The 19,087-nt window shown below is 41.3% G+C and overlaps 2 protein-coding genes across 2 annotated transcripts; one reads left to right on the forward strand and one right to left on the reverse strand.

Moving 5' to 3' along the window:
• Positions 1–13,722: 13,722 nt before the first annotated feature.
• Positions 13,723–15,016, reverse strand: LOC110300503 (serine/threonine/tyrosine-interacting protein). The gene has a single exon (XM_021170702.3). It carries the CDS (start codon positions 14,808–14,810, stop codon positions 14,139–14,141), a length of 672 nt encoding a protein of 223 aa, XP_021026361.1. The 5' UTR covers positions 14,811–15,016; the 3' UTR covers positions 13,723–14,138.
• Positions 14,809–17,934, forward strand: LOC110300859 (uncharacterized). The gene is made up of 2 exons (XM_085843477.1): positions 14,809–15,085; positions 17,564–17,934. The coding sequence occupies exons 1-2, from the start codon at positions 14,809–14,811 to the stop codon at positions 17,932–17,934; spliced, it is 648 nt and encodes a 215-aa protein (XP_085699603.1).
• Positions 17,935–19,087: the final 1,153 nt, after the last annotated feature.

Below are 19,087 nucleotides of genomic sequence, written 5' to 3' on the forward strand. Positions count from 1 at the left end.
GCTGAAAGCATCTCCATGGAAACAGAGTGGGCTTGGCGGACCAGATGGAGGCGTAGTTAGGCTAAAATGGGCTTTGGGATTGGTCAGCTCCAAGACTCTTCAAGTGTGGGGGCGGTGCTTGGAGAGTGGGCCTGTTAATGAGTGGGCGTGGCCTGCAAGAGGATCTGGTTCCTCCAGTGAACCGGCCAGAGAAATTCCCACAATCCAAGGGCCTTCTGAATGCCCCTGAGTTGTTTCCTTTAGGGTGCCGCTTTTTCTCAAGTATTTTTCAGTATTTCCATGCATTCAATTATTTCTTGTGAATATGCAATTGATCATTGTGACTACCTGTAGCCAGCACCATCTCTGGTCTACACGAGGAGAGCCTCATCTGTTCTCAGGAATTCATTTTGTAGCTTTAAAGTAACTCCACTTGACCCCTGTGAATTCTCTCCCAGATGCTTTTCTCTGCTGATTTTCTGCACGGGTGTTTGTGAGTGCTATTTGCTGTCGTCTCACAGGTAAAGATCTCTGAGTTAGAGGTCTAGAAAACTCTCTCCCACTTGTTTGGATTTATTCTCCCCGCTTGCTGTTCCTAACTCTCTGGAAAGTCTATGACTGATCTTGTGCTGAACATGAGTTTCTTTAGAGATAGATCTTTGCAAATGAAAGAAAACTCAAACAAAAATAAAGGGGAAACAGTTTCCTCCAAGTGAATGTTGCCGGCTTCAGCTATTTTTTTTTTTTCTCAAGGAACTTGGACCCTTCTAGAAGCACTGAGGACTTAAGGACATGCCGATCTTTACCCACATAAAATTAATCTCACTTTATTCTTTTCACTTATAGATGTCTTTACTATGAGCCCATCTTCCCTGAAAGTGTCAGCTAAATGTGTGTTTTTGTGTTTCCTTTCTCTTGTCTAATGCCCTGTAATAGCATGGAGACAGGGGTGTGGTATGTATTCACACAGGTTTTTGAATTAAATGAATGATTGACAGGGCATACAGAAATTCCTCCAATTGATTCTCTCTTCCCTGTCTAGAATTCAAAGTGGAATGGGAGAAGATACAGATGACCACTTAAAGCTGTTACTTACCTACGACATGGAGTGTCTCCTGATCTGTGCTCTGAAGATAGATATTTAGGATAAGTTAAAACTTCCTTCAAATGCAAATTCTAATCCTCCAGTGGATGCCACCACATCCCAACCACTTCCCATAATAGATCTCAATACAGTTTGACACCCCACTCTCAATCCCGATAAGAAAGTTTCCCTGAGGCCTCCTGTTTTGACTCCGGTGTTTTATTGAATGTGTCCCCTTGCAACACTGAAGAAAGAATATTGGAGGCAACCTGAGTTCTTTTGGGGATGACATTGTCTGACTTTTCCCTACAAACATTGATAAAATGTACACCCTTGGTACTTAGAAAGTGTCCTTTTACATTTGCCATTCCCAGCAGTTAGTGATGAGACCCTGGGAACCCATTTCCTTGTCCCTCCTGTGTAGGTGATCTCCTAAGAAGATCTATGTTGCCAATGACAGTCACAAGCCTTAGTTGCCTAAAACATCAAAGCCATTTCTGAATTATGCTGTGTGCTGTCACAAGTCAGCCTTGGGTTCTGCTCTGTGCTACTGTCAGAGCAGACCTGGGCTGAAGGGGCTGCCGCCGGGGCATGCCTAGCCTGTGGAGAGAGATGATGATGCAGGAAAATTGGTCATTGGCTTCAAAGGCTTCATCTAGAATAAAAGCAACAGCTTTCTCTCCCGTTTCATTGGCCACAACTCACATGATCCCACTCAACTATAAGAAACAAGGAAACTGTCTCATTACCCCGTGTTTGAAAGAGAAACCAAACACCCATAAATGACAGGGGAACTAGTCACAGTGACTCTTTCCAGTGCCACCTTATGTAGCTGAGGCTTTCCTGAAATACCTGATCCTCTGAGTACAGGGGTTTTGTGGAAGAACCCTTCAGTCAACATCTTGTATATCCTTCCTCACATTTACATAACTGTAAGCTATTACTTTACAAATAGTTTCGTTTTAAAATGTTTTCTTCTTCTACCATTCTGACTACTAGTATTGAGTCCCCTGACTTGAAATTTTAACCCCTAACAAATACATTTTTCATTTTCATTCTTTTACCACTTTGTTACATATTATTTGTAAAGTTTTTGAAAATATTACTTGTCAGCTCCTTATTAATGCTTTGTATATGGAAAGAATCATATGTTTTGTATCTCTAAAGCCTCTCTTATGTTGCTTCATTAGATTTATTTTCAGTGTGTGTGTGTGTGTGTGTGTGTGTGTGTGTGTAGTGTGTGTCTGTCTGTGTGTGTGCATGTAGAGGTAGGAGTTTGAGGGTGAGTTTGATTTTTCTTCTTCTGTTCTGTGGGCCCCAAAGTTCTCTGGGCTTTGAGATAAGTGCCTTTCCCTGCTGACCATCTTGCTGGCCCAGGATCAGCTTCTAGTTGGAGGCGCTAGCCCTACAGGGCTCTGTACATGCTAAGTACACACTCTACCACTGAGCTCTGTTACCACTGTTGTTAATACATTCTTTTTCATGAACAGAACTTCTCAATTATCACTGAACATATCATATTTTTAAGGCTATAATTGTTTTCTATAAACTGTATTAGCCTACAGGGAAGTTTTTCTTTGTTTAATGTTGACATTTTTATAAAGCCAATTATACTTGACTGCTATAGTGCTTATCAGTAGGTTCAGCTGCCAGTAACAGAAATCAACAATAAGAGAAGTGGATCATCAGTCTGCTGTTACCAGCGTCTGCTTTACAACTTAACTGTCTGTTGAGAAAGTCTTCCACAACCCAGCCACAGCATCTGCATTTTATCTGGAACTCACACACAGGGGAAGAACGTCATGCCAAGATGAACCATACATTACTGCTTTATCCCATCAGCAAGGGCTTCAGCCACTTCAAGCCTCAAGGACAGGTTGGGAAATGTCAGCTATATTTTCAATATCCATATGCCGAGCCTAAAAATTAGGGATCAATAGCTATGGCAAAGGAGAAAGAGTAGATGATGGGGGACTCTGGCTATCCAAGCTCCTGATGCTGGCTATCCTAGAAACTAGTGCTGTACAACTCACCCATTTTCTGAATGGAATCAGTTTGCCCAAAGTTTTCCCTGGTTGCACTGGACACTTCTTTTAGAGCATTACCTCTCAAGATGTGCCCACTGAAGGGACTCTGGTCAGCCCAAGCCTGACAAAATGGCTCTGGAAGGCCTTGTCCTTCTCTCCCACCCCTTCTGCCTTGCTAAAAGCCATTAGGTTACATGCATTCCTAAAGGTAGCCACCAAGGCCCATTCCTGTTATTTGGCCACTTCCTCCTCCTTAGACTGTCAAGGTCCAGCTATCAAAGTATTGATGTCAACCCACCAAAAACTCCCTTTGGTTCATCTAATTAACATGCCAAATTAAAAGTAAGTGCCTCACCGTAACACAGGGTTCCCCCTTTAACTTTTAGAAACGGTCAGTTGGCTATGGGTCACCACTGTTTCCACTCTATCCAGAGGTAGTCTCCTTTGTGCTGAGAACTTGGTCTTTTGGGGGTCCCTGATCCCTTTCACCCACAGCACTAGAGTAAACAAAGGATCTATCCAGATGTGTCCACAGGTGCATCTGGGAGTGCATGTGCTTTACTGACAGTTCACTTGGTGTTGTATGAAACAGGTATGTGTCGAAAGGAGAGGCAGGCCAAAAGAATGCAGACTAGCTGGACTGTATTGTGCTCAGATCTTTATTTCCCCTGGGTTCAGTCCTCTTCCACCTTCTTCTTCACCTGCAGCTGCTGAGCAATGACGTCAGGGTTGTGATGGAAAGCTGTCCATCATAGCAGCAATGCTGTGGCCTGCTTTACCCACTCCCTTCTGCTTCTGCCCAGAGGGGCTTTTAAACTCTCAGAGTCATTGGCATCTTCTGCTCATTGTATGTTTTATTATATTGACTTATTTATGATATTCATAAATTTGCCGCTGAATATGGAGATGGAAGGGAAATAGGCATCTTCATTTGTCATAAGCTTTTCTGGATCTTCCTAAGAAAGCAATTATAAGATAAAACAGGAGAATTATGGAGCAGATAAAAGGAAGTTAAAATATGGAACAAAAAATGGAAAAACGTAGTGGAAATGACAGAAAGGAATTGATCAGTGATTCATAGTCACTAAGTCATAAACCATCGTAATGTTACAACAGTGCCGTGTGACAAGACATGCAACATGAATGTCTACTCAGCCCAGATAAGGAGCCCATGACAGACTGAGGCATGAATACCACCAAAGTCCAACACAGTGAGTCAATGAATTTTATTGAGGATACCTACAGGAATGTGGGTGAGGGGTTACCTATAAGGGCAGAAAATGACTCACAGACAAATGCATCACCAAAGCCCACCCCGGCATGGGTGACAGCACTGCACAGCCTGCAGCCAGCTCAGCAGGCTGGACGGTGTCCTTTCCAAGTGGCTCAGTTGATATAAACCTTCTGCAGGCAGCTCAGCTGGGCTTTGCTTCTTCCAGACAGCTAGCTGGTCTGGTCTCAGAGTCTTTGCAGCTTGGATCATCTGAGAGGGATGCTCGGAACTTGTCTTGTTTACTCTACAGAAGAAAGGGTTTCATGGATCTGGCCAGTTTCAAGGACTTCCTGAAGCTTTTTTGAGTTATTTACCTTCTGGATGGAGGAAGTTTCCTGCAGGATGGAATGTTTTGAACTCAGAGGAAACTTTTCCACAACAAATGACTAAATCGACTGATTTACATTACTAAAAACAAGTCAGATGAAGCTGTTGCATATAATTTATCTGCCACATACCTACCTCCTTCTCCAGCATTCACACCTTACTGTCTTGTGGAGAAACAAGATCATGACAGAGGTCTGGTGAGTTTTAGGTATTGACCATGGAATTTGAAGTTTGAATAGCAAAGCAAAACAACAACAACAACAAACCTAGTAATTTTTATCATGTATACTGCAAAACAAAACTGCATCAGCAGAGGTCTCTTTAGGAGGTAATTCCTGCCCAAAAGTTATTGTGGTGACTCTGGCTGTCTTATTCTGAAGAGTCTACCTTAGTCCCTGCAGTTCCCTGGCCCAACTTTTCAGGTTCTTAACTCTTTCCCTTAGGCAGACTCAACCATTTGGAATTGTTCAGAGAACCACGTATTCAGTCCACATATTGCTTTGTGGATCCTATGTATATTTAAGAGTAAGTGTAATTTACTGGTCTCCTCTCTCCCTCCCTCCTCTCCTCTCCTCTCCTCTCCTCTCCTCTCCTCTCCTCTCCTCTCCTCTCCTCTCCTCTCCTCTCCTCTCCTCTCCTCTCCTCTCCTCTCCTCTCCTCTCCTCTCCTCTCCTCTCCTCTCCTCTCCCTCTCTCCCTCACTCCCTCTCTCTGTGTGTATGTGTGTGTTATGTGTGTGTTTGTGTGTGTTAGAGAGGTACAGTAACAATGAAGGAAAAGGTCATGGTTGTGAGAGGAAGTAGGGTCCTGGGATGTGTTGGAGGGGAGAAAAGAATTGGAAATGCTATGAGTATAGTAATGATGTTGGCAGTTCTCAAAAAATTAAATGCAAAACAAAGTTTTGCTGGGGAAATTCAGACATAGTAGTGACTAACAATTCCTTGAATGTTCACATATAATCTCCAGGTTTGATGGAGAGAAACCACTTAAACTGACAGTGACTGACGGTGAGTGGGACAAACAGTGAGCCTGATGGGTGGCAATAGCCTGGCAGTTACAACCTACAGGTGATAACTTCGAGGTGACTCTAGTTGTGTTACTGTTTCTGATAGGACCTTTCTGATGGAGCAAAGTCATATGTAGCATACACTGTTTCCACCTGTATGTTAATAGGTAAGATGAAAACTGTTTTTGCATAGGCAGGGTTAACTGTATTTTTATTTTCCAATGTAGTAGTAACCTGTGAGCTCTGGCCTTTTGGCTCTGCAAATTAGACTATAAGAGACTTTTATTTTTATTTATTTATTTTTTATTTTATTAGATATTTTCTTTATTTACATTTCAAATGCTATCCCGAAAGTTCCCTATACCCTCCCCCCGCCCTGCTCCCCTACTCACCCACTCCCACTTGTTGACCCTGGTGTTCCCCTGTACTGAGGCATATAAAGTTTGCAAGACCTAGGGGCCTCTCTTCCCAAATGATGGCCGACTAGGCCATCTTCTGCTACATATGCAGCTAGAGACATGAGCTCTAGGGGTACTGGTTAGTTCATATTGTTGTTCCTCCTGTAGGGTTGCAGACCCCTTTAGCTCCTTGGGTACTTTCTCTAACTCCTCCATTGGGGGCCCTATGTTCCATCCTATAGATGACTGTGAGCATCCACTTCTGTATTTGCCAGGCACTGGAATAGCCTCATACGAGACAGCTATAACAGGGTCCCTTCAGCAAAATCTTGCTGGCATATGCAATAGTGTCTGGGTTTGGTGGCTGATTATGGGATGGATCCCCTGGTGGGGTAGACTCTGGATAGTCCATTCTTTCATCTTAGCTCCAAACTTTGTCTCTGTAATTCCTTTCATGGGTATTTTGTTCTCTATTCTAAGGAGGAATGAAGTATCCACATTTTAGTCTTCCTTCTTCTTGATTTTCTTGTGTTTTGCAAATTGTATCTTGGGTATTCTAGGTTACTGGGCTAATATCCACTTATCAGTGAGTGCATATCTAGTGACTTCTTTTGTGATTGGGTTACCTCACTAAGGATGATACCCTCCAGGACCATCCATTTGTCCAAGAATTTCATAAATTCATTGTTTTTAATAGCTGAGTAGTACTTTATTGTGTAAATGTACCACATTTTCTGTATCCATTCCTCTGTTGAGGGACATCTGGGTTCTTTCCAGCTTCTGGCTATTATAAATAAGGTTGCTATGAACATATACCCAGAAGATGTTCCAAATGGTAATAAGAGACTTAATTCTCTGTCTCTGTCTCTGGTCTATGTCTGTCTCTCTCCCTGTCCCTCCTCCATAATCATGGTGGAGTACCACACTGATAGGTATTTTAAAAGGCTGAAGAGTAAGAAATAGCAGGTGTCTTCCATGCATATTGTCATACCTTTTGTCTCATTGATGCTTGTCAAGTGGTGATGCTTAAAGGACTGGACATTACAGCGTAGCGGTCAATTTGTCACAATGTTGTTTCCCAACCAAAATGCTTAATTACGTATTTTTGGTTGTTGTTGGATTTGTTTTTTGCGTATTCTTTTAAAAAGTTTACATTTTGTATCGTGTATATGGGGCTCAGTTCTCTTTTACTACCATGTAGATCCTAGGACTGGACTAGGTCATCAGGCTTGGCAGCCAGCTCCTTAACCTGCAGAGTTACCTCGCCCGCCCCTGCTTCCCTTTTTGTCCCTTCGGTGGCCTGATATGAACAGTGGCCTCCGACCATTTTTGTAGCTGTACTCTGTCATGAGAAAATTATGGTTCTTGTTGTGACTCTGCCTTGCCAGCTGCCTGTGGCTGCACCGTGATTTAGCAAGCAACGCCACGATATCATTCATTCAGGTAAATCACGTAGGAAGAGAGTCTCAATGAGGAACTGTCTAGATAAAGTTGGCCTGTGATGTGCCTGTGAGGGATTTTCTTAATTGTGTTCATTGATGTAGGATGGCCCACCTAGATGTGGCTGGCTCCATTTCATGAGCTGGCCCTAGACAAAGTATAAAGGAGAGAGGTCCCTGAGCACTGGCAAGCATGCACACATTCATCCTCTCGGTGACTAGATGCTCAAATTCCTGCTGCTTCAACTTCTCTGTAGTTGGACTTTAACCTGGGACTGTGAGCAGAAAAAGAAACCCTTTCTCCCCTAAATTGCCTTTGTCAGTGTATTTTTATCAGAACAAAAGAAAACTAGGTAATAACAATAACTTAATAATAATTAAGTAGCTATTAAATAATACAAATGTAATAGAAAATTTAATTTAAGAGAACAAACTTCTAGGCATTAATTACATGTAATATTTTTGCTCACAATAAACATGTTAGAGTATTATATTTCTCCTAAAGTAAAAGTTGAAACCACACAATTTTATTGAGAAATGGCAGGGATTTAATAGCAGCTAGTTTTAAATAGTTGAAGCTGAAGTATTTTATTTATATTGTGCCAAATCTTGGGATGTTATTGATCTGACTGAAGATATCGTGAAATATTTTTGAGGTTCAAACATTTTGGATTTGTATGCTAAATCAGATGGAGACGTCTAGTCGATACTTATTGATCTACCATAAACTGTACAATGAAATAGTTATTTGATGGTAAAACAAGGCATTTGCTTATTGATGTTTGAAAGTAATTTTTGCATTAAACTTAGAGTGTAAAGACCTTTATAGGTTTTACTGCTGTGTGCAGTACTTGTCATGAGTGCTGTGCAGCTAAAAGAACTTATAAAAAAGAGAATTTATGAGCTGATTAAATGCAATCAGTGCAGGCGCTCGCAAGCTTCCTGTTGCTCGCAAGCCAACAGCCTTGCGACAGTGCACAGTGTTGATACACCAGTCTTAGGAGGGGTACATTCAAATGTTGAGCATTTCAGACATGATTTTCTTAAAACTCTCACAACTTAAGGTGCGCTAGAAAGTCTTCAGGACTTTGGCTTGTGTGGTATCTAATCTGTATTCCTTGGTTTAAAGTCGAAACCAGCCACTTTTTGAAAATAATACCATTTGAGCTAAAATACTCGAGTATGTTTTCTTGAACTTTTATATAGTTTTCTGCCTTTCTACAACGGATGCAATTATGGTAGAAACTTTTTTCCATATGGAGATATGTTTGAATACATATACAAATCTCTTTAAACCTTAATTATGTGTGAACATGCAGAGTAGTCAACTTTTGTTATGATCAGTACCCGAGATAAATAAACGTATAAAGGGGAAGACTTGCTTTGGTTTGTGTGTTTTAATTCATGGACACTTAGCCCCATTGCTTTGGCCTTGTAGTGACAAGAACATCACGGTAGAGGGTGCTGTAGAGAAAGTCTTCTCAATTCGTGGTATTGGAGAAGCAAAGAGAGAGAGATAGGAAGGCAAGCCTCAGGTATGCTCTGGAAAGGCAGGTCCCCAATGACCAAACTCCCTTCCATTAGGCCCCTTAGACTAAAGGTTCTACAATCTCCCAATAGTATCACAGGCGGGAAAACAAGCTTTCAGCATTTGGGCCTTTGGAGGACACTCAAGAGCCACCCTATCAAGGTATAATAATAAACAATGACATGTGTAGAATTCTATCCAACGACTTCCATACCAGGAATGTCATTCAGAGATATTAGGAAACTTGTTAGCATTTTCCTTATTCAATGCAGAACTGCAGCTTCTCATTTTTCCAAGGGGGAAAAATGTTACTGTGCATGAGCAAGGGGAACTCTAAATTCAGAAAGAAGATGTAGACTATAATGGTATTTCTCAAGGACTGTTATAAGAAGTGACAAACCATATTTGGTAAAATTCTGCTGTAACTTCCAATATGCCACACAAGAAAACAATTTGTTAGGGATTTAGGTACCAGTGTAAGCTACAATAGACATATAAAGGCAAAAATGGAATGGTGGTGCTCAGCGTTGAATTCCAGCCTCTTATGGTGGCTTCAACAGGTAAGGTTTTGGGTAGGATAGTGTATCGGTTACTTTTTCTGTTGCAGTAAAAAAAATAAAATAAAACTTGACCAAAAGCAACTTCTAGATGAAAGTGTTCATTTTGAGTTTCTGATTCCAGAGGGATAAGAGTTCATCATGGCAGGGGCAGGGCAGCAGGTGGCAGGCATGGCAGCAGGAAGCTGAGCCATCTCATCTTGCTGCACATAGGAAGCAGAGAGAGTGAACTGAAGCCAGGAGAGGTTATCAGCTCTCTAAGCCTGCAGCCAGTGATGTGTGTCCTCCAGCCCGGCTGCACCCGCTGAAGACTCCACAACCTCCCAAAGACCACCACTCATACCCTGAGCCTCTGGGGAACACTTCGAGTTCAAATGGCAAGTGGGAATGCCAGGTTAGGTTATGTCTTTCAGGAACTCTTGTCTAGGAGTGAGGATGGAAAAGCACCGATTCTTTTTTTTTTTTTTTTTTCTGTTCAGTTTGCTCATTTAGTTCTGTCACTCATCTTCATCCGCATCGGGGAGGAGGGTCTTTCTTTCCTAACGCTCTAAATTATAGGCATTACCTGTTTCTCAGCCAGCTCCCAATCAGTTCCCAATTCCCTCTGCTTCAGACTAAGTGGGGCTTTAAGGCCTGCCATCAATTCAGCACCCTGATCAACCCTTCATCCCTAGGGACTAATCTCAGATGAATCAGTCATTCAAATCCCCCACGTTTTCTGCTTCCCACCCCTTGTATAGCCTGTTAGCCCAGAGCTGGGCACAGAACAGATCATTGCTGCAATGTAAATAAGTATCTTAATCAACAAAAGCAAGCAAGAAGAAAGGACTGAGGATGTTCCGAAGGGAAGTGAACTGTTGAGAAACACACTCTGCCTGGAAGAGGCAGAGAGCAACAGAACGGCACATTATGTAGTAAACTCCAAGTTTCTAGCTTTTGTGAGCCACCAACAATGCTGGGGTAGGCTTCAATGGTACAGCTTTGTATGAGTGGTTTCTGTTCCCTTACCTTTCTTCTGTCGATAACCCCATAAACTCTTTGCTTCACTAAGTTGGACTTTGGTGGTATCATTACTTGATCTGTCATTGATCGACTGCCTGGGGTAAGTACATTTTTCTTCATGTTTTCCTAGGGACAGTGCCTCACAGTAGCTGCGTGAAGCAACCTATGTGTAATGTATACACAACTCAGATATTGCTTCAGTTCTCCCAGTTGGAAACTCATAGAGCTGGGATTTGTTCAGGCATTTTTATTAGGCATCATTCTCCAAATTCTATGACCATAGTCACTAACCTGGGCCCACAGGAGTTCATAGACACTGCACTGCCAACCAGAGAGCATGCATAGGATGGTAGGGTCTATACCACTGACTCAGTTAATCATATCACATGGGAAGAAATGTCCCAAGAAGGGAAGCAGCCTCCTCTGATATTACCTGTCCTATTTATTTATGTGAGAAATGATCTGTTCTGTGCCCAGCTCTGGGCTAACAGGCTATACAAGGGGTGGGAAGCAGAAAACGTGGGGGATTTGAATGACTGATTCATCTGAGATTAGTCCCTAGGGATGAAGGGTTGATCAGGGTGCTGAATTGATGGCAGGCCTTAAAGCCCCACTTAGTCTGAAGCAGAGGGAATTGGGAACTGATTGGGAGCTGGCTGAGAAACCACATAAATAAGTAGGACAACACCTAGTGATAATATCAACGGATATGATTGGCAAACTATGTTTATGGTTGAAAATTTTAGCATCCACCCAAACTAGCCCACACTTCTCACACAGTTAATGTGATGTTCATATCACCTCCCCTGAGGGATAGCAGTGTATCTTTACTAACACATTTTCTCTCTCCAGAAAACAAAACAAGCAAGCAAGCAAGCAAACAAACAAACAACAAGCGCTCAGCCACCTGTTCAATATGACTTCCACCACTTGGATTCTTCTTTTTTCTCCTTCCAAAGTTCCTGGGGTGCCTCTTCTTGCTCAGTGCCACTCTGGCCAATCCTGGCAACTGAACTAACAAGTCTTACAGCTTATTTAGAAACAGTTTTAGAGGCAATGTAAAAGTATGTTTGTGGGAAAAAAGAGATTCTTGAAATATATAAGATATCTTACTGGGAGAGTTTAGCCTGAGTAAGAGCTTATAAATAGATGTCCCCTTTCTGTACTTAATTCTGCACAGAATTCATAGAGAAGCATATTTTAACATTAGCAGAGTTTTGCTCCTTTGATTCTGCCTTCTGATTTCCTATTAGAAAAAATAATGATTTCAATTGAAAAACTTATAAATGTTAAAGATCATCAAATCATAACACCCTTTGGAAAACAGTTCAGAATGAGAGATGGGCCTGGGAGAGCCACGCTGCTGAGGACGAAATCAGCGACCATTGTTGGCATTATCAACAGATGCAGTTCATTCTGCAAGTCGTTAAGAGGAGATATTCCAGGAATGCTCGTCTGTGTCATGCCTCACTGCTCCAACAACACACTGCAAGGGGAATAAGATATTTTCAGGAAACTTGACAGACGTGCAGTGTATTTATTTCTGACTTTCTATCATCCTCTCTATCACTTCTGCTCCAAAGAGAAAAGTTGAAATTATGAGTGAGAATGGTGTTTTCCAATAGCTTATTCTTCTAAATATTGATGAATTTTTATAATGAAAGTATTTTTTACCCTATTAGTGCCACCTAAGCTAGGAAGTAGATGATTATTTAATAGAGCAAAAAGCAACCCACACAGTGAGTGCATAGAGAATATATGTGTCTAAGAGGTTATGCAGAGGAAAACAAGGAGAAGAAAAAGGTTTTTGAGTGAAACTGAAAAGCATAAAAATTGAAAAAAAAAAGGGGATGGGAAGAGCAAATATTATAAGAAAGACTGTGAAAATAACAAAGTGTAAATTGTCTTGTAAATTGCCTCTGGGGGCTTATAATTATAAAGACCTGGTTGTTTGCTGGAGGAAGTAAGTTTATAATCAGATTGAATAAGTATAAATTATCTAGAAGAGATGATGTCATAGCTGGGACTGGGGGAGCAGAGGGTGGAGGGTGAGCCAGTCTTTGGCAAGTACCTACTAGCAGCTTGCAGAGAAGCCAGGGCCAAATCCAAAGGCAAGTCTAGCTTCATATGGCCACTTGTCACCAAGGACATGTCTAACTTCATACTCTGTCTTTCCAGGGCGTCTGACTCTTACTTCCTTGCCCACCATGCAGACTTTGTGATGTATAACTGCTTTTCTTTATTGAAAGGAGAGTTAGGGCTTTGATAAGATAGTTTTTGTTGTATCGTGTTATATTTGGGATTATTGAATCTCAACCTACTTTAACTAAGAAGTCCAAGATAAAAGCAGCAACAGACTTGGTGTCTCCTGAGGGCCCTCTTTCCTGGTTCACAGGTGACATTTTCCAGATCGTCACAGAGTGGAGGGGATGTAACATGCCCTCCAGCCTCTTTTTTTTTTTTTTTTTTTACTTTCTTCAAGCATCAGATTTAATTTATGGTTTTAAAACAAGAAATTACAGAAAAACGTTAATAGCTGTTGACTGCTTTATATACTAATTTAGAAGTCATGAGGATTTGCTTGTTTGTTGATGCAAGGCACTTTTCTTTTGGGGGATTCATATTGAAGAAACAGTGCTACATTGGTTTGGTCTACTTTGAACCATTTTGGACAAAAGTTAGAAGAGCTCGGCAACTCTGAAAAGACCAAGTCTACATTTGGCTTAAACAGCAAAGAGAAAAAAGTCATGTGGAAAATATAACACTATCCTTATTTTTTTGAGTATCTGGTTTTAGAAAGTAAGACCTCTTTCTTTGATCATTTCAACTTTTCTCATTTAGAATAAGGGAGGCAACTAGAAAGGAAGTATTAACTGTATTAAATTGTAAAGTAGGCTAGTTGGCTAAAGTCATGATTTAAAGATACGGGACCAAGAAGTTTTAAAAAATGGTAATCAAGTTACTGAATTATACTAAAAAAATGTGGACAAGTTCTACATTTTGTTAGTTTCTGTAAGAGGCTTCATCATAAAATTGAACTGTAAAATTACTTTAAATGTAATATATATAACACAAAATGAGTTTTTAGGAAACATTAGGAATTTTTTTGTTATAAATTATCCAAAATCTATAAACAAATCCCCCTAACTTGTATTTTGTTTAAAGTAATAACTTTATATCATACAAATAAATTTCAAGTATGAAAAGTGCATTATTGCAATAATACCTCTTTGCAAGTCCAAAATTCTTGGTTTATAATAAAACCATAAAGGTTTTTTGTTTCTTTCTTTTTTTAAGTAAACCCATCACCTATCAGTGCCATCTACTGCATAAGTCCAACATCTTAAAGTGTTGCAGAGAAACATGTCTGGAAGCAATGTATAATTGAAAAGAAAGTATTTGAGTGTTTACCATTTCACATTATCATCACTAGGATCCTCTCCTTTCCAGATGGAAGCTCACACCCATGTAACAGTCCTCATAGGTCAGCCAACCTGTGCAATTAACAGTTCTCACAGGTCAGCCATTCTGTGCGGTTGCCACTTGCATGTTTCCAAAGTCATCATCTTCCTCATGTGTTCTCTTCACACTACCTGTGGTACCAGAATGAACAGCTAAGGACCTTTCTATTTGGAGTGGTGACATCATCTGTATTGTTAATTTTGCTAAGTAGATGGCTTCATATTCCTGAAGTTGGTGGACAAATCCAGCATTAGGATTAATACAAAATCTCCTTTCTTGGACATAAGCAAACGCATCTCTGTATTTCATCCCAAACGTCTCCATGATGTATGCAATGACAAAGGCAGCACTTCTAGAGATACCTGCATTCCCATGGACAAGAACTTTTCCTCCATTTTGTAAGCTTCCATCAATAAACTCTTTAGTCATAGGAAAAAAACGTATTATGTTTTCAACTGGATTATCAGCAATATCCAAAACTAAATATCTAAATAATTGTTGAAAGTTTGGTTTAATAAAGTTTGCTTCAATATTTTGCCGTATGCAAATTATATGAGTTATGCCATGTTTCTGAAGTATAGGTAGCTTGCTTTTCATAGCAGAAGAGTATGGGCCTAAGAACAATCCAGGCAAAACTTCCTGCATCTCTCGTCTCATAGGGTAAGTCCACTCCTCGGCGTCGTCTTTGCACTGCGGGAGCGAGGGGAACTCCAGTTTCACGTCCTCCATGGTCCCAGGGCCCCGGTGGGTGGGCGCGGTGCGCCCGGCCGCCCTCCGGGCTGGCAGAGGCGACAAGGGAAGGAGGGCGGGCGGGCAGGGGGGTGACGCGCTGCGGGGTCACAGCAAGCACTCGCGGACCACAGGATCCAAGCGGCTGCGACAGGAAGGCGGAGGGCAGGGCAGTGCGCTGCCGGCCGCCATGCTGTGGCCGTGTCCCTCCCGCAGGTCTCCGCGCCCCTCAGAGAGCCTCTCCGCGCCCCTCAGAGAGCCCCCTCCAGCCTCTTGTAGAGAGACACTAATTCTATTCATGTCAGCTCTCCCACAAAGGCCTACCATAGTCCCTCGGTGGAGGGGGGGGGATGTTTAGGCTTCAACAAGGATTCCAGAGGTACCCAAACATTTAGCCACAGCACTGTCTCATGCATCAGCTCTACTGACACCCACTCTTGGCCATCAGTTTAACATGGATTATGGTTAAAGAGGCAAATGAATTAGTAATGGTAAATTAAGATTTTACAGAAGTGTGATTGATTGTGGTAATAGATACAAAGAGAGAGCCCCACACTGATATTCTTTTTCCTTACTGGAGGATTTCTTCTCAAGCGTGATTCTTATCTTTCTTTCAAGACTGTGAAAACGCTGGAGCTTAGGATTGCCTCAGGCAAGTAAGCTTGAAGGTCTGCTTGGGATTGAGAGAAAGGTAATAACCAAAATCTAGGTCAAGATACTATTTATTCTGTTGAGAATTGTTTAAGCTAATGCTTAAAATTTAAGTTGGACCACATTTTAATCTATGATTCATACCATGTCTATCAGATATTCTTAATGACTGCACACATTGTAATCTTTTCCTGACTACTTTGAGGAATTTCCTAACATCAAGTGGAGCAGCCATTAAATTATCATTATAAAGATATCAAGCTCTCTTCATAGCATCTAACTACCTCTCAAGGCACATGGATGAGGTAGTGTCTGGAGAGCTTTGGAAACTTCAATCCATCTCTTCAGAGGGAGAATGAAAACAAAGAGTCTACGGGAGAAACAGTGAAAGAGAATAGGAAAAGAGAGAGACCATGCTCAGTGCATAACGAGGAACCGGATGACGCCACTGAAGGTACCAGCGAGAGATACAGACATGTCTAACTTCATAATAGTTGTCTTAAACATAAGTGAAAATATGCTTGAGAGCGAAACAGGAAGACCTTGTAAGATGGTAAAGTTTGGGACTGAATAAAGATAGTTATTCATTACAAATAACTTTTATGGAAGAAATTAAACTACCTTGCATGTGACTTAATTTCAGGCAAGATCATTTTTTAATTCACATTAAATACCAAATGATCATTTGATATTTAAGAGTATGAACTTAAGTACATAGTGATTTACTCTTAAATCATTTTTTTCCTCCAATTCATTCTGGTGGTGGATTATGAACTCTGCTTATATATGAAGAAACATATCTCGTATCACGAATGATCTTAGGACAAAGTAAAAAGGAAATCCTCTAATACAGAGGCAACTGCTCAGCTCATGTCCATAAAATGACAACAGAACAAAGTTGCATTTCTGGATAAAGATTTTCTATAGCAATAAATCTTTTCAAAACAATAAGGTATTGAGAAAGGTAGAAATGTGTGCTTACCTTATAAAAGGATAAGAACTAAAGTTATGTGAGAATACATGTTTGAATGATATTAGAATTACAGTTAATACTGGCATACTTTGAAGTCTAGAGATGCTAAGATAGAGACTTGTTAGCCAATGTCTGAACAATGTGGATATATATTCACAATAAAAGCCATCTATCCATCAGCATCAAGGACAGGAAAGAAGGCCATGTAAGATCACACAGTGTGAGGCGTGGGAACAGTGACTGGCTGGAGGTTTGTATGGAAAGAGAGAACGGGAGGAACAAGGAACAAACGAGAAACAAGGCAGATTTCTGGCTCTGTTTTATACCCCACAACTTCCTCTACCTTCCAGCTATTATCCTTACAAAATACAGATTCATGGTCACAAGGAGACTAGACAGGTGTGAGGACTTACAGCTGAACCGGCAGTGGCCAAATCACAAGGCATTTTTCTCCTAGGCAACTGTAGAACAGTTAGTCAAATTATAACTGAAGAAATAGAGACCCAAAGAGAGAAATGATTACCCAGCTGAGGAAAGAAAGAAGAAACCATGACAGTCAACACTTACAAAGGCAAGTCTCCTCCAACACACTGGACGGGCAGCATGCTCTCTCCTTGACAGACAAGCTAGATCATTGAAATTCACAAATAAGCTCCAATCTGCCTTTATAGTCAAAATGTCCAACTTTCCCCCTAGCAAAATCAGAGAGAAGTAATCTGGCATAATTGATGTGAGTTTTATCTTCCTGTATCTCCTCTTTTATTTCTTGTGATGTTGCTAATAAGGAATGAAATAGCGAAAAAATCAGAAAGAGAGAAAGCAAAGGAGGCTGAGGAGCCAGAATGACTAATCAGCCCGATGTAACCGGGCTGCGGCGCTGGGGCATCCATCTGAAGATCAATGGCTTCCTCCATGTTCTAAACTCAAAGACCACAAGTGGAGAAGGCCCTGGTAAACAATTTATGTGCAATATTCTAGAATATTCTTCCAGAGTGGGCTGAAATTTTATTATCTGAAACTGTTGTCCTCATCACAAAAGGTATAGTTGGAAAGGAAAATAAAAGTGGGGCTCCCTCCCCACCGCCATGACTTAGTGAGGCTGCAGTGGTCCTCGACACTACTCTCTGAGCTTTGCCACCCCCCCGACCCCCTGACCCTCCGGATGATAAGAAGAAGAAAGATACCAAAAAAGACAAAGACCCAGTAAATAAATCTGGTGGCAAAGCCAAAAAGAAGTGGTCCAAAGGCAAGGTTTGTGACAAGCTGAACAATCTGGTCCTGTTTGACAAAGCTACATACATACATACATACATACAAATACATACATACATACATACATACATACATACATACATAGCTGTGGTGTCTGAGAACCTGAAGAGTCGCCATTCCTTGGCCAGGGCAGTCCTTCAGAAGCTGGTTTCAAAGCACAGAACCCAAGTAATTTACGCCAGAATCGCGAAGGGTGGAGATGCCCCAGCTGCTGCTGAAGAGGCATGAACAGGTTCAATCAGCTGTAGATTTTGGAACATAAAACTTTTTTTTTTTTTTTAAAGAAAAGCATTTTAAATCATGAATCAAGGATTCAAAATAATTATTCTTTTTTTTTCTTTTTTTTTAATTTTTAATATTTTTATTACATATTTTCCTCAATTACATTTCCAATGCTATCCCAAAAGTCCCCCATAGCGCCCCCCACTTCCCTACCCACCCATTCCCATTCTTTTGGCCCTGGCATTCCCCTATATTGGGGCATATAAAGTTTGCAAGTCCAATGGGCCTCTCTTTCCATTGATGGCCGACTAGGCCATCTTTCGATACATATGCAGCTAGAGACAAGAGCTCCGGGGTTCTGGTTAGTGCATCATGTTGTTCCAACAATAGGGTTGCAGATCCCTTTAGCTCCTTGGGTACTTTCTCTAGCTTCTCCATTGGGAGCCCTGTGATACATGGAACATAAAACTTTATTGAATGAAAAATAAAATAAATAAAAGTGGTCCGACAGCTGAGGTTTCTCTTCTCATGATTCCATGTCTTTCTCTTTTGTCCTCTAGACAAGTGTCTATACATGGAGGAGAAGGGAACAGAGGGTGAGATGTCCTCCCCACCCCACCCCAGCTTCTTAATGCCCTCTGTACATCTGCAACCCCTCCCCTTTCTGTCTCCAGAAGCAATCTGGAGTGCTGTTATTCAGTTCACACTGAATATAGCCAAATTCCAAGGACAGAGGCAGTTAAAGGTGATTTTCTGTCAGGCGTGATTGGAGCATGCCTGTGATTTCAGAACTTGGGAGGAAAGGGCAGAAGCTTAAGGACTTCAAGGCCAGGGTCAGCCACATAGCAAGCTTGATTGCAGCCTTGGCTACATTAACCTTACCTCAAAGAAATAAACAACAAGAAAGATTCTTAGCTTGTCAACCCACAGTCCTGCACTTTTCAGGCCCGTGGTCACACTGTCAATCCTGACATGCTAAGACGTGTCTATGACCACCACTGGGCTCGTCTTCCTTGGATGCTCTCTTTGCTCCTATCCCAACTTTCCTAACTCTATTCTGTCCCAGTCCTGAGATCTCAAGAATCATTTCCTCCTATCCAAGAATCTTTAGATTACTTATTTCCTCCATAAGTGTGATGGCTGCCCTAGGTTTTCTTCT

This window comes from Mus caroli, unplaced genomic scaffold (assembly GCF_978045245.1).
Source record: "Mus caroli unplaced genomic scaffold, Mus_caroli_1 scaffold_10, whole genome shotgun sequence".
NCBI classification, from domain to species: domain Eukaryota; kingdom Metazoa; phylum Chordata; class Mammalia; order Rodentia; family Muridae; genus Mus; species Mus caroli.

Excerpts from the sequence above, each read along its gene's own strand:
- LOC110300859 (XM_085843477.1), top strand. The coding sequence starts at position 14,809 with ATGGTCCCAGGGCCCCGGTGGGTGGGCGCGGTGCGCCCGGCCGCCCTC. Across the intron at positions 15,086-17,563 it reads AGAGCCCCCTCCAGCCTCTT|CTTTGCCACCCCCCCGACCC; the intron begins GTAGAGAGACAC and ends CTACTCTCTGAG.
- LOC110300503 (XM_021170702.3), bottom strand. The coding sequence starts at position 14,810 with ATGGAGGACGTGAAACTGGAGTTCCCCTCGCTCCCGCAGTGCAAAGAC.